The sequence below is a fragment of the Choloepus didactylus genome, chromosome 2, assembly GCF_015220235.1.
Source record: "Choloepus didactylus isolate mChoDid1 chromosome 2, mChoDid1.pri, whole genome shotgun sequence".
NCBI lineage: Eukaryota > Metazoa > Chordata > Mammalia > Pilosa > Megalonychidae > Choloepus > Choloepus didactylus.
Genome location: NC_051308.1, coordinates 84,682,495 through 84,696,419, shown reverse-complemented (window position 1 = coordinate 84,696,419; position 13,925 = coordinate 84,682,495). Strand labels below are relative to the sequence as shown.

The following is a 13,925-nucleotide window of genomic DNA, read 5'->3' as shown; positions in this document are numbered from 1 at the left end:
ATTGTAACACCATAAATTCACCTATAAAATATAAACAAAGCCATCCAAACCTCCTGTATATACCATCCTGAGCCTCCAGGGCTGGGCATACAATATTGATAGTTAACATGTATTAAATGTTTACTGTGCCTCACTGAATTTGCTCATTTAATCTTCATAGCATTCCTATGAGGTGGCTATTTTATTATCCACATATTATAAGTGGGGAAACTGAGGCATAGAGCAGTTAAGTAACACTCAAAGTCACAAATATAGAAAACAGAAGGGACTATTCAGTAAATGACTATACTGGACTGCCATTCATGCTCAAATAATGTTGCTTGAATGAGTTAATGTTTCGCAATTTTCAAATAAGAATAATGGTGTGTTCCTCAACAGTCCTCTGAAGGATTTCACAAGCTGCACTGCACACAATACTGTACTGGTGCCATGGCCACTGCTCTGTGGAAGGTTTTGGTTCAATTTTGACATACTCTGAGTGGCTAAGATACACAATATACATGCATAACCTTCATTACTTCTCAACTTAACTCTCTTGGTATGCAACAAAGGTGCTTATCTGATTTCTGTAACTGAATGAAAAGCAGGAGCAAATTTGATAAGCTGCTGAGGAAGCAGCAGACTTGCTTCCTTAGACACTGAGTGAGTCTAAGAGATTGGGATGAACACGAGTCAACTTGCCTGTGATGCTTGTGGGACACGGTGCTAGAATCTACCTTACTGTCTGGAGAACCCAACCTCAAAGCTACTCAGCATGTGACATCCCCTGATCGCTGTAGACAGCAGTTTCCTCACAGGACAACAGAGGCTTCAGAAAACTCTCTGGGGATTTTGCAAAATGCATTAAGCTCTGCGGACATCTAACAATCTCATTCCACATTCTATATTATGGAGAGAGGAGGCCTGAGAGAAAGAAGCCCTCCAGTCTTTTTGCCAGTGATGTGTGATGGGAGTCTCAAAGCCGCATACTCTCCAATTCACAAATCTAGCTAAAAAAAGTGCACACAGTACACTGACATGGGACCTCATGATTTCCCCATACTTAGGAGGTTTCCACAGCTGGGAGCATACCAAAAGCAAGAGGAAGCTGATGAGTTCCAGTGTGGATCTATTCTGGTTTTGGAAACCCCCATGAGTACCTGCCTTGAGAGGTTTCATTTCCCTCTGCAGAAGAGCCAGGGCGTCGTTGGCCCCACAGCTTCATTCTGCGCGCCTGACCTGCAAGCGTCCTCCTCCGGGCCTTCAGCAGTCAGCTGACCGTCCCACCCCATGTAATGCCCCTGGGCGTGAGGCTTCCCCCGTGTCGCCTAACGCGTTGGCGGGAAGTTGGTCTGCTGGCACCGGCGGGGCACAAACGGGTGCCCTTATGTAGTAGGCCTTATTTAGATGGACCACCAGAGCTGCCCGAAAGGAGAAACAAGGTGTATTAGAGTGGCCATTTCAAGGCCTGACTTCACCTCCTTTGCAACCACCATAACCACCAACCCCCATCCCCAGAATTGACTGCCTCCCGGAAGCCGAGCTCCCGTTGGGTGGGTGGGGCCTGAAATCGAGCTCGGGATACCTTCCGGGTCACAGGCGACGCCAGCTGGCAGGCGGTGGGCGTCGCCCGAGAGGCGAGCGCCAGTTCCCACAGCAACGCCAATCTCCACCAATCCGGGCGTCCTAAGTGCGGGGCCCCGCCCGCCGCGGGGTTTAAAAGCGCTGGGCCAGCAGGCCTATGAGTAGATTCCCCGTGCTAGGTCCGGTCATGTTCTTTGGCCGGTGGCGCCGCCTGGGGCTCTGCCTCCTGCTGTCGCTGCTGCTCCCGGGCGCGACCGGGCACAAAGGGGCGGCGAAGCCGGGAGAGGAGTCCGAGCAGCCGGGCGCGGGAGGGGCCTGGCCGGCCTTCCAGGGCTTGAAGGAGAGGCTGAGCGCGGCCGGCGCCCTCTCCGCACGGTACTGGGCGCTCTTCCGCTGCCAGGTGTGGCCCGAGGACTGTGAAGAAGACGAGGAGGCTGCCGCCGAGCCCCTAGGTAAGACCCAGCGCCGCCGTCTCCGCCGGGTCCACCCGCCGCTGGGCCCCGCCTAGCACCTCCGGAGGGCGGGAACCGGGGGAACGGGATGTGCAGAAGCTGAGCTGAATTTGGGTCGCAGCTGTCAAAGCCTCACTCCTGCCCTGGGACATCGTAATCTGGGCCACCAGACAGGCGCTTTATCAGCCAGCTTTCCTGTTCCCCCCAGCCTTTGGTACATCGCTGTGGGCAGGGCAGCCTCTGGGGGGACCAGCAAGCCCTGTCACTCACTGTGCCTGTCCCGCCCTGGGGCTGCGCTTTTGTGAGTATGAATAGGCCTGGCCGCCCTCCTCCACCTGACCCCTTTATGACTCCTCAAGACATGCTCCCACTTCCTATGCTGTCGCCTAACCCACCCTGGCATTATTCCAAGGTGCTATTGTTTCCCCAGTTTCTTGATGGCTTCGAGAAGAGTCCTATGTGACCAGACCTGATTACTGCCCCCCACCCCCCAAGTGGCTCCTTCTCTGCTGCTTATGGAGGCGGTGCTTGGGGACATGCAGGGGGCAGGGTCTTGGACTTGGAGTCTGGAGCTTAGTTCTGGTTCTGACTCTGTCACTAACATATTGTGTGGCAAGCCTGAAATAAATACTGTAAACATCTTTAATTTAAATAAAAAGATTTTTAAATTCCAGTGATGCGTTTATTTTTTGCTAATGCTGGATATATTCAAAGTCCAATTGACCAAAGAATTTAGAGGGCCTTGGAGGTGGCTGTGATCAGATTATTTTGAAACCCAATGCAAGCAGGAAGAATGATCATTGCCAGCTACTGTTTGTCTTCTTTTGTCTCCTTTCTAGACTGCATACTCCTCGTGGGCAGGGTCTGGGTTTCTCATGTTTCTGGCATACAGTGCATAAGGCATTTCTGTTGGCTAATTTAAGCCTTGGCTGCAGCTGGATCAAAGCCATCTACTTCCTCAAAACTTGACGTGCCCACTCCTACCCATTCCCTGGCCAAGGGCAAGGAAGGACCAGGGGAGAGCAGTGAAAATTCGGTCTAGAGGGAGGACAAAGGTTGGGAAGAAGAACTGCTCTGCTTGATCAAGCTGAGCAGGCAGCAGAAGTCTGCAGGAAGGCAGTGTGTGACTCACCCTCTGCCCAAGGCTCTGTCCCTGTCTCACAGCTCCTCCTTTTCCAGGCTGGAACCTTCCCCTGTTGGGCCAACAGTACCTGAATATCCTGACCAGGTGGTACTGCAGCTTCCAGGACTGCTGTGACAGTGGGGACTGCAGGATCTCCAACAACTTCACAGGTTGGATCCCACAGGGCCCAAAGGGACTAGGGATATGTGGGGGGTGGGGGACAATTCAGGGGAAATGGCTTGGCAGCAAGGGACAGGACATCATGCCATCCAACCTTCCCCCAAGCAGGAATTGCCACGACAAGATTGAAGTCAGGTCTGTAATTATGTGAGGATCTGCTTCAGGCAGGACACTGAACTACTAGGTTTTCCAGAAATAATACCATTGACAATATGAAGTCATATCATCAATGTACTTTGCCTTCTTCTACCTAGAAACTGAGGCCTAAGCTCCATCCTGTTTTTGAAGGAGCACCAAAATACTTGAATTAGGAACAAGATGCCCCTTTTTAGCTTTTAGCTTAATGACTCAGGTGTACTGAGCTGGTTTGCTGGATCTTGGGGATCCAGGGGGATGCCATGAACATGTCACAGCCACCTGTGACAGCTGGGAGAGGGGGACACTGCCAGACACAAAACAGGCCCCTGATTGCCACGGTCTGAGGAAGGGAAGAGAAAGTGATGTGTCTAGACTGAGAGCTTCTCTTGGCTAGTTTGCCACCTACTACTCCTTTACCAAGTCCTTCTGCCAGTCCGGGGGTGTGTCCAAGGAGAAAAGAAGAATAGGTAAGACCTGTTGAGCCCCTGCTATGTGCCAGGCATTGTGCTAATAGCTTTGTGTGGATTAACTCATAACCCAACCTATCCAACAGCCCTTAAGAGGCAGGCCCAGAGCACCAGACCTCTCTCTAAACAGGAGCCACAGCCTCCAAGTGCTGCCCACCAGTGGTTGGGAGGATCAAGCAAGAGAACTGGTCGGAAACTGTGGATTGTGATTTAGAGTGTCCCTCTCTAACCTTTAACCAGGAAATGTCTGGGCAATGCAACGTGGGTTTCCTGAGTCGTCTGGGATCAGTGGGGATGCCTCAGTGGTACCACACCCTTGAGAGAAATAGGATGTTGTTTCTGATTATAATCTAATTCATATTAGCCGTCACATGGGCTGAAAACCCCCGCATCAGTATGCCCGGGCCTTCTCTCCCTCGGAGTCCACCTATATTTGAATCATGACTAACCAACTTCCTTCTGTGTAATTTTTTGTTTTTTCAATTAATTCAGGTGGCTTGACTTGCATATGTCAATTTATTTTGCATTTTGACTCTCAGATCTTTAGCCCCCAGTACTAAACACATTCCGATAAAGGATTGGTAGTTTAATTCTTTGTGAAAGGTACCTCAGACTGGTTTCCCAGGAAGTTTCCTTGTCTAGAGCTCTCCTGATCCCAGCTCTTTCACTCTATAAACAATGCCTATCCTAGATATGAGATCACTCGATGGACAAAGGTGCTGCTGGCACAGTGCTTTCTGCACACTCCTGAGCAAGTTCTGTGTCCAGGGAAAAGGCCTGGCTCAGGACTGAATTTGGACTACTGGGCAGGAAGTCCGAATTTGGATTTCTGCTGACTCGGGATAAGACCCTATGCAGGCAGTTAGCAAGTTACCTCTCTGCTCTCAACATTGTTCCACCTGGGCCTGGGTACCCCAAATGTTCTGAGGAGCCAGAGACCCCAGGGCTGGATTCCCAGCTTCTCCTCTCACTAGCTGCCAAGCCTTGAGCAGTCCTCTTGAAGACTCAGTCTCCTCAGCTTTAAACAGGGACGATAACACCTACCTTGAAGGATTATTGTAAAGATTAATTATAAAACACATAGGACAGCTCTGAGCACAGGGAAGACGGCAGCAAATGTTAGTTTCCCCCTCTACCATCACTTCTACTTTCCAAGCATCACATGCCTTGGCAAGTCTGTGGGTTTCAGCCAATGAGGACGTGATACTTCCAGTGTCTGACCTTAGACGCTGACTTGCCAAAGCTCTTGGGGACCTGAGCTGGCTAGAGATCCCGACCCAGCTGGCCCTGAACTCTGAGTGGTCAGTTCTTCGCCCACAAAAAGCAGCACAGCCTCCCCACCTGCACGGTGGCTCCTGGCAGCCCCTGTGTCCAAACCACACAGGGGCTGCTCTCAAAAAAAGATGAACTAAGATGGATAAAATGAGGGCTTCTCCATAACATATTTAGGGAGTAAGGGGTTGGAGGAAACTTGTCAGTGGGGGGAGGGCTCCCCCTCCAGAGAAGACTCTGCCAACCATTCTGGGGGAGCTTCAGGATTTTCAGGAAGGGTCACTCCATTCTCTCCAATCTCAATCTCTCAGACTTCACTGAAAATCACCCTTGAATCCCTTCTGCTGCAAGACCTGCTTTCTGGCTTCTTGTTCTGAGGCCAAACAGAATGATTAACTGACCCTACCTCGAGAGTTCAGTCTCTCAGCCATTGCTGAGCCTGGTGGGGACGGCCTGTGTGCCCCTCACAGGCCCCTCTCTCTCCTATAGGCCTTGAGTGGGACCTAAGTGTGCGCTTGCATGGCCAGCATGTGGCCCGGGAGCTGGTCCTGAGAACAGTGAGGGGCTACTTGGAGACACCCCGGCCAGACCAGGCCCTGGCTCTGTCATTCCACGGCTGGTCCGGTACAGGCAAGAACTTTGTAGCACGAATGCTGGCGGAGAACCTGTACCGGGATGGGCTCAGGAGTGACTGTGTCAAGGTGTTCATCACCATGTTCCACTTCCCTCACCCCAAGTATGTGGACCTGTACAAGGTGAGCCGGCTGGGGCTGGGGCCCTGACAGCCTGAGCAGGAACTCTGTGCTGGGAGGGAGGCCGTGGTCCCAGCCCTTCCTTGCAAGGAGGTGGACAGTGGGGAACCCGGGAGGTGGGTGTGGGGGGAAGGGGCAGGCAGCAGCTGTTGCAACAGAACCTCTAACAGCCAGGCAGCATCCACGCCATCCACCCTGCACAGACAGGGCCCCGAGCATCTGCAGGGAAGACGGATGTTCCAGACACCACTTGTTCCATTACAGCCATTCACAAGGGGCCATGCTCTGGGCTTAAACAGAGAATCCATGTGTTTATTTTTTCTGTTACAAAACTAAAATACGTTGCAGGAAATGTGGGATAGAGAAAAGCAAAAACCTTATCATAATCTGCTGACACCGATTATATACACACAGATACAACCACAGTTAGCATTTTGGTGCACTTCCTTCCAGCCTTTCCCCTATGCTCACGTTGTTTTATGGCATAGTAATTATATTGGACAGAAAGTTGCATGTCCGGCTTTAAGCAAAAAGAGGCAGCATACATCATCGTTGATTTCCTGTCTTTCCATAACAGCTCATTATTTGCCAACAAGTGGATGGGCAAAAAATTTCTTAGCTGCTCCGCTATTTTGGGTTTCTTCTAATCCAGTCATGTAGTACTTAAAATAAGCCAGAAGGTAAGCAAACCCTGGGCAGGATTACAGAGATACCTGCACCTCACTTTGGCTCTTGGTTCCAATAGTTGGAGTGTGTTAACCTGGAAGATTGCATGAGCCTTGCAGGGCAGGGATTTGCCTAGGTCACCTGTCAGTTTCAGTGTGGAGGGTGAGACAAAGTGAACTGTCCTGACCCCAGAACTGTCCTGAACCAATCAGCTGGCCTTTCCAGGAATAACTTTCTGGCTTTGACTGTGGCAAAACAGGTGTGGATCCCAGCTTCCCACAGTGAAAATGCCCATGTGTACACACTCTCATACCCTGTGCACCCTCACACACACACACACCTGGGCGACTAGATTATGGGCGACTGAGGGCTGAAGTCACAGTCCAGGGAGGCTAGAGAGGGGCAGTGAGTGTGGGCTCTGGGGTGAGAGCTGGCCCTAAATAATGTATTCTTCACCTAGTAATGTTCTCCTGGTGAACATGGCAAAGAAACTTCTTTTCACTGGAGGGCTATCCTGCCTAGATAGGATTGAAAACTCACTGCAGCCCTAATGGGAGCCCCCAAGCTGTGTGTTGAATCTTGGGCCAGTCTGGGTGTCTGTTCAGGGCAGGTGCCTGTGGCTGTCTCTGGGCTAGGGAACCTCGCCTCCACCTATCGCCCCTGCCTTACAGCCTGACTCCCCCCGGGGAGGGTAAATTGGTGGTTCTGGGATGGGTTCTTATCCCAGAGGGGCAGAGCAGGGCTGCAGCTGGGGCCTGTTCAGGCTGGCTCCACCTGGATTGGCTTTCAAACCTGAAGGTGTATAAGAATCAGCTGGGAAGTCGTTAAAGTGCACGTGCCCCAGCCCTGCCCCAGAGATTTGGATTTGGTAGTTCTAGGTGGAACCCGGTCCCAGGTGATCCAGCACAGCTGGTGGAAGACCCTGTGGAACAGGGCACTGGTGACCATGGGTGGGAATGTGCCTCCCACGCCCAGTTCTCCAAGAGCCGCCTTTGTCCTGTGCAGGAGCAACTGACAGGCGATATCCGGGAGTTACAGCAGCGCTGTCGCCAGACGCTGCTCATCTTTGATGAGGCGGAGAAGCTGCACCTGGGGCTGCTGGAGGTCCTCGGGCCATACTTGGAGCGCCGGGACCCCCAGGGCCACCAGGCTGAGCCCCCAAGAACCATCTTTCTTTTTCTCAGGTGAGGTCTGAGGAGTAACCGTCCGAAGGGGTGGATGGTTGGGGAAAGGTGAAGAACCCCTGTCCTGGTGCTGCCTGGGCCACTCTTGGGAGGTGTTCCCCAGCATGTTGGCTGGAGGAGGGCTTCCACGCTCTCGTGAGCTGCAGACCCCCTTTCCTCAAGGGAAACCAACACCGAGCCCAGTACAGAAAACAGAAGCCCAGGTGATGTGTGGAAGCAGGGAAGGGGAAGCCCAGCTCTCCCTGCTCCAGCCCTGGTTCCACCCCTGAGGCACTTCTGAGGGATTCTGACCCTTCCACTCAGGCTGTGTGGTTCTCAGATGATTGTGAAAACTCCTCTCAAACTCCAATCTCTCTCAGCACCACCTTTCTCCTGCGTTACAGCAGTGCCCAGAACAGTTCCAGCAGGTAGATGCTCAAGCATATTTTTGTATGCTAATGCTGACTTTCAGAATGTTTAAACAATTTGCTTAAGGTTCAAAGGGTTGATATGAGATGGAGCCAGGAATTGAACCTTGATCTGTCTGAGACTCCAGGTCCAGGTCACCGAACCACTGTGCTACATTTCCTGTGCTTGGGGCTAGAGCTCTTGGTAGAAACTATCAAGGTTAGTTTGAAGTCAAATTTGGTTAGAAATTCAACTTGAAAGCTTCACAAACAGCTTCTTGCAGACTCAGAGTAGAAAACAAGCCATTGACCCTCTCCCATCCCACTCCACCCCCGCTACCTCCCTCAGGCTGGTTGGTACATGCCTGCTGGGAGATGTTTCCCTGCTTTACTGAGCCTCTGGTTGGGATGGGGGCTGGTATCATCCAGGCTTGAAACATGTAAAGGGATAGGCTGTGGAAAGCAGATCTTGTTTTATTGTGAACTCAGAAGACAAGATGGAACAGGTTTGAATTGTTACTGGTATTGGATTTTGGTGTATTGATGGCAAGTCCTTCCTGGCCTTTAAGTAAGGCTTGTGGGACCATACAATGCACTGTGAACAGGGGCAGTGGGGGTGTCCTAGGGTGATTTCAGGAAAAAACCGAGAGCTGATATGATTTGAGTGCCTAGAATTAGGAGGGGAGGACAGTAAATTCTTCAAATTAATTTTCTGCCCTAGGTTCCAAATCACTTAGCACTTTCTGAGGCAACCTAGGTTTGAATCACCTCAGTTTTGCAGAGAATTAGGTGAGCCTCCAAAAGGCAGAGGAAACCGAATAGAAGGGAATGGCCTTTGTTTCCTAAGGCTTCTCTGCTCAAGTCCTTATTCTGTACCAGATCGGGAAGGGGCTGGAGAGTTAGGAGTCCAGGGCTCCCGCTGAAACATTCCTGCAAAGCTACTCTTTCCACCGCTGGCCCAGACTGAATGGAACCGAGCACATCTGCCCTAGCTAACTCTGGAATCCCTTCACTTTTGCCCATGAGCTGCTTCTCCCTGTTTTCCCTGCTGCTCCCTGTTATTTCTCCTTCCTCTTCACTCAGGCCCGACCCCTGTTCACTTCGTGGCCGCAGGCGCCCGCTGACCTTTCCCCACTGCCCTGGCGTCATTAGCTTGGAAAACCCTCACACTCCCTGGCGAACCTCGCCTGGGCTAAGATGTCCTAATGCGACCCAGGTGATGCTGCTGTCTCTAAGCAAACATTTGCCTTTGTAGTAATATTTTGGCCGCGGACCCTGCGGCCTCAGCCCTCTCCCGCCCCCTCCCCAGCCCGCCGTCTGCCCTTCCCCCCCTGGCCTGGACTTGGTGGACTTGTGTGTGGGGGCAGGGCCGGGACGTCGCGAGGGGAAAAGCCCCCAGCGGGAAGTTGACCTGCGTGAAGGACGCTCCGCCATGCTGTTCTGCGCTCGAGGAGCCTGTCATCCCCTCGAGGAGGTCACACACAGCGACAGGGATCCCTTTAAAAATGTGGCCTCGGTTCTAGCTGCACAGACTTCGCACCGGGTGCTGGGGCCTCGGAGAGCGGCGCCCCCTGTGCGCGGGCGGCGGAGCCAGTGATGTCTCTCCCGGTGCCGCTCCCCACCCGCACCCAGTGCCTGGGCGCCTGGAGGTTTCGGGTATTCTAGTAAAGGGCAGGGGGAGACAGTGTATTTGAGTCTCTGAGCTTGATTTTCCCCTTGATGGCGGATTCTTGTATTTAAAAGAAAAGCACAGTTGATTTAAACTGCTAATGTGACCAAATCAGCCTCTGTTGTGGTGCCGGAAGTTTGATCAGCCATTTGAAACAGAGGTGCTGGTGGCATATGATGGCAGGGGCGGGAGGAGGTGTCAGTTGAAGCCCTGAGTTTAGTGCGCCCCGGGCTAACCTGCCCCAGCCCTCAGACGCAATTTTTCATACGGCTAGAGGATTTGGGAGGGCCCACTGGCTAGTTACCAGAAAACTAACATTGACCTCGTTTGCCTTTTCTGCCAAGTGTACAAGGCTTCAGAATGGGGTCAGGGGCAGGAGAGGTTGGGGTTAGAGGAACGTGGGACCTGGCAACTTGGGGCAACTGTCCTTGTTTTAGCGAAGCTGTAAAATGAAGAGAGTAATGCCTGTCTTCACTTCAGTGGGCTGTTGTTGGAAATGGGTAGATAGAAAGGATTTTGAAAAATTAAAAGAACTATAGAAATATGAGTTACTTATGGAGTCATAGGACTTTGTACCGTAGCATATAGAAAATGCTGAGTGTGTGTTGACTGACCATCGACTGAGTGGAGGGCACCTGAGATGCCTGGTCCAATTCTTTTATTTTACAAATGAGAAAACTATGGCTCAGAGAAATTAGTAACTGAGCCGAGTTTGTATCTATTCTATAGGAAAGACTTAGCAGTTAAGGTGTGTTTGTTACTGGATCCGAAGGTCTGGAGAGACCTTTGAGACCCCTTCTTTGGAGGTCTTGTGGCTAGAGAAAGAGGCTGGTGAGATTAGACGCTGTCCTGTCTCAGAGCCAGGGGTCCACAGAGGTGCCTTCTGGACCCTTAGTCCCTTCAGAGCTCGCTCATGTTCAGCAGGTGAACTGGGAGGATGCGGCAGGAAATTGGTGTACTCTAGTAAGGAGGCACCTATGAGGACAACATCTCTCTAAAGGTGTAATGTTTGTGTCAGGGTAGCAGCTCCTGAGGAGCTGGAGATCAGGGGTGGGGGTAGTGAATAGAGAAAGGTCCCAGGTTATGTATTGATGGGTGAGATAAAAAGCCTGTATTATGGTAAAGGAAAAGAGACATTTGGCTGCAGGACAAAACAGGAGAAATTCAGGGAGGAGGTGGAGAAAAAGGGTGGACAAAAGTGAAGAGATCCACTTATTTAATAAATATCTTTGAGCCCTGATAGGGTTACACAGATAAATAGGCTAAACTTCCTTCTCTCAAGAAGCTTGGAGTCCAGGTGGTTTTCTGGGTAGAAATGGGACAAGCACTGGAGTCCATGCCTATGGGGCTGGGTGAGTGAGCCCCACTTGTCACCCAACATGCTGCATGCCCTGCCCTCTAGCCTATGAAGGTATGAACAGAGCCTTTGCTTGCAGGATGGAGCAATCCTTTGGCAGTGGGACGCGTCTTGTTTAGCTGATGCAATGTGGCCACTCCTATGTGCACAGATGGCCTGTCCAGCAGGCCTTCTGGCAGTAGTGGGGATAGGGCAGCAGCTTCAGGAAGCAGAAGAGTATTGTAAGCAGCTTCCCAGTGTGCAGGGGTTGGGGAAAGTCTGGCAGAGCACTGAACTTGAGAAAGAGCTGAGTGAGGACTGCCCTTGTCCCTGCCATGCTCCTCCAGCTGGGGGCTCATGGCTTTTGGTAAATGCTGGCTGTGAGGGGCACATTGACCCCTCCAGGAAGGAGGCCTTGGACCTCTTGCAGTCCTGGCTTACCTGCTTGGCAGGGAAGGTTGCTTGGCCCATCTCCTTTTTTTACCCATCTATGAAGGCAGGCAGGGAGGGAACCCACTTGGCTCCCCCTCTGTACCCCAGGAGCCTAGCATGGAGCCTGGCACTCAGGATGCACTCAGATGCTAAATGAATGAACACACAAGCTAGTTAATACACATGAGAGTGTCAGAGAGACATTCAGAACTTCTGTGAGGAAAGAAAGGGAGTGAATCCCTGCTTCTTAACTTGCTGCCTGCCTTCCCTTTCACTTATTAGACTCCCTCACACTGCTGGACCTGAGGAAAAGACCAGGGGGAAAGCAAGCACATTGGTGCACAGGTGGGCAAGAGCTTGGTTTGTTTAAGGGGATAGCAGAAGGCCCCTGTGGCTCTGGGCTCTGGGCTCTGGGCTCTGGGCCCTGTGAAGGCGAGTGCAGTGAGGCAGGAGGGAAATAGGCACAGGGTCTGGGGAGGGTCAGAGGAGGGAGTGCTCTGGTCCCAGGTTCCCACTACCTGCATTCCCAGCTTCTGTGTTGGTGGCACTGAGATTTTATCTTCTTTCCTTACTTACTTTCTCCCTCATGTTTCTAACCCAGTCCTCTTTCCTTTGCTTCAGACTCATAATTCCAGTTGCCTATTGATATGAAAACCCCTAAAGAGATCAGAGGCAAGTGAAAAATATTCAGATGCATGTAAAACCAAGCTTTCATCTCCATCTTCTCCTATATTCCGTGTCTGTGGGGGACAGTGGCAGGAGCTTGGCAGGCAGACAGCCCAGGGCAAACACCTCTTTTCATTGATGACCTCTTTTTTCTCACCTCTCACATCCCTCACTTAGAGTCCTATTGGTTGTGTCTCCTAAACAAATTCTTTATTATTATTATTATTATCATTATTATTATTATAGAAGTTGTACGTTTACAGAAAAATCATATAGAAATTAGAGTTTACATTAGGGTTCACTATGTTGTACAGTACTATGGTTTTTAAAAATTTTATTTTGGTAACATATATACAACCTGAAATTCGTTATGTTAATCCTCTTCAAATATACAGTTAAATGGTGATAATTACATTTGCAACTTTGGGCTCCCATCACCACCATTCATTACCAAAACTTTTCCATTACCTCAAAAAGAAACTTTGCAACTAATTAAGCATGAACTCCCATTCCCTTACCCTCACCCTGACCCCTGGTAAACTGTATTCTGCTTTCATAGGCGTGAGATCGCACAATATTTATCCTTTTGTGCCTGGCTTATTTCACTCAACATGATGTCTCCAAGGTTCATCCATTTTGTAGCATGTATCAGAAGTTTGTTCCTTTTTATGGCTGACTAGTATTCTACTAGATGTCTATACCACATTTTGTATATCCATTCATCTGTTGATGGACACATGGGTTGCTTCCATCTTTTGGTAACTGTGAAGAATGCTACTATACACATTGGTGTACAAATGTGTTCATGTCCCTGCTTTCAGTTCTTTAGGGTAAATACCTAGAAGTGGGATTGCTGGGCCATATGGTAACTGTGTACTTTCTGAGGAACTTCCAAACTGTCTTCCACAGTGGCTGTATCATTTTACTGTCTTACCAACAATGAGCATGTGCTTCTGTTTCTGCACATCCTCTTCAACATTTGTTATTTTCTGTTTTTTGTTTTTTTTTTTTTAATAGTTGCCATTCTAGTGGGTGTAAAATGGTAAATCCTTGTGTTTTGATTTGCATTTCACTAATGAGGTTGAGCATACTTTCGTGTGTTTATGGGCTATTTGTATAACTTCTTTGGAGGAATGTCTATTCGAGTCTTTAGCCCATTTGTTTAATTAGGTTGTCTTTTTATTGCTGAATTGTAGGCTTTCTTTATATATTCTGGATATTAAACCCTTTTCAGTTATGTGGGTCACAAATACTTTCTCTGATTCTATAGGTCTTTTTACTTTCATGATAAAGTACTTTGCAAAAAAGTTTTAAATTTTGATAAACTCCCCATTTATTTTTTCTTTGATTGCTTGTGCTTTTGGTGTAAAGTCCAAGAAACCATTCCTTAACAGAAAGTCCTGAAAATGTTTCCCTATGTTTTCTTCTAGGAGTTATATGGTTTGGGATTCTTATATTAAGGACTTTGATCCATTTTGAGTTAATTTTTTTGTATGTGGTGTGAGGAATGAGTCCACGTTCATTCTTTTGCATCTGGGTATCCAGTTCTCCCAGCACCATTTGTTGAGGAGACTGTTCTTTCCCCATTGAGTGGACTTTGCACCTTGTCAAAAATCAGTTAGCCAAAGAGTAAAGGACG

General features: G+C 49.9%; 1 protein-coding gene across 2 annotated transcripts in view; it reads left to right on the top strand.

Annotated features, from left to right (window-relative positions):
* The first annotated feature begins 1,715 nt into the window (after positions 1–1,715).
* Positions 1,716–13,925, top strand: part of TOR3A (torsin family 3 member A) — a 60,733-nt gene continuing 48,523 nt past the window's right edge. The window contains exons 1-5 of one of the 2 annotated variants that reach the window (XM_037825261.1): positions 1,716–2,015; positions 3,195–3,308; positions 5,685–5,950; positions 7,619–7,797; positions 11,903–11,965. In XM_037825261.1, the coding sequence (XP_037681189.1) occupies positions 1,721–2,015; positions 3,195–3,308; positions 5,685–5,950; positions 7,619–7,797; positions 11,903–11,965 (917 nt within the window). In that variant the 5' untranslated portion in view covers positions 1,716–1,720. The remainder of the gene's footprint in view (positions 2,016–3,194; positions 3,309–5,684; positions 5,951–7,618; positions 7,798–11,902; positions 11,966–13,925) is intronic. The other variant, XM_037825262.1, reaches the window with a different exon arrangement.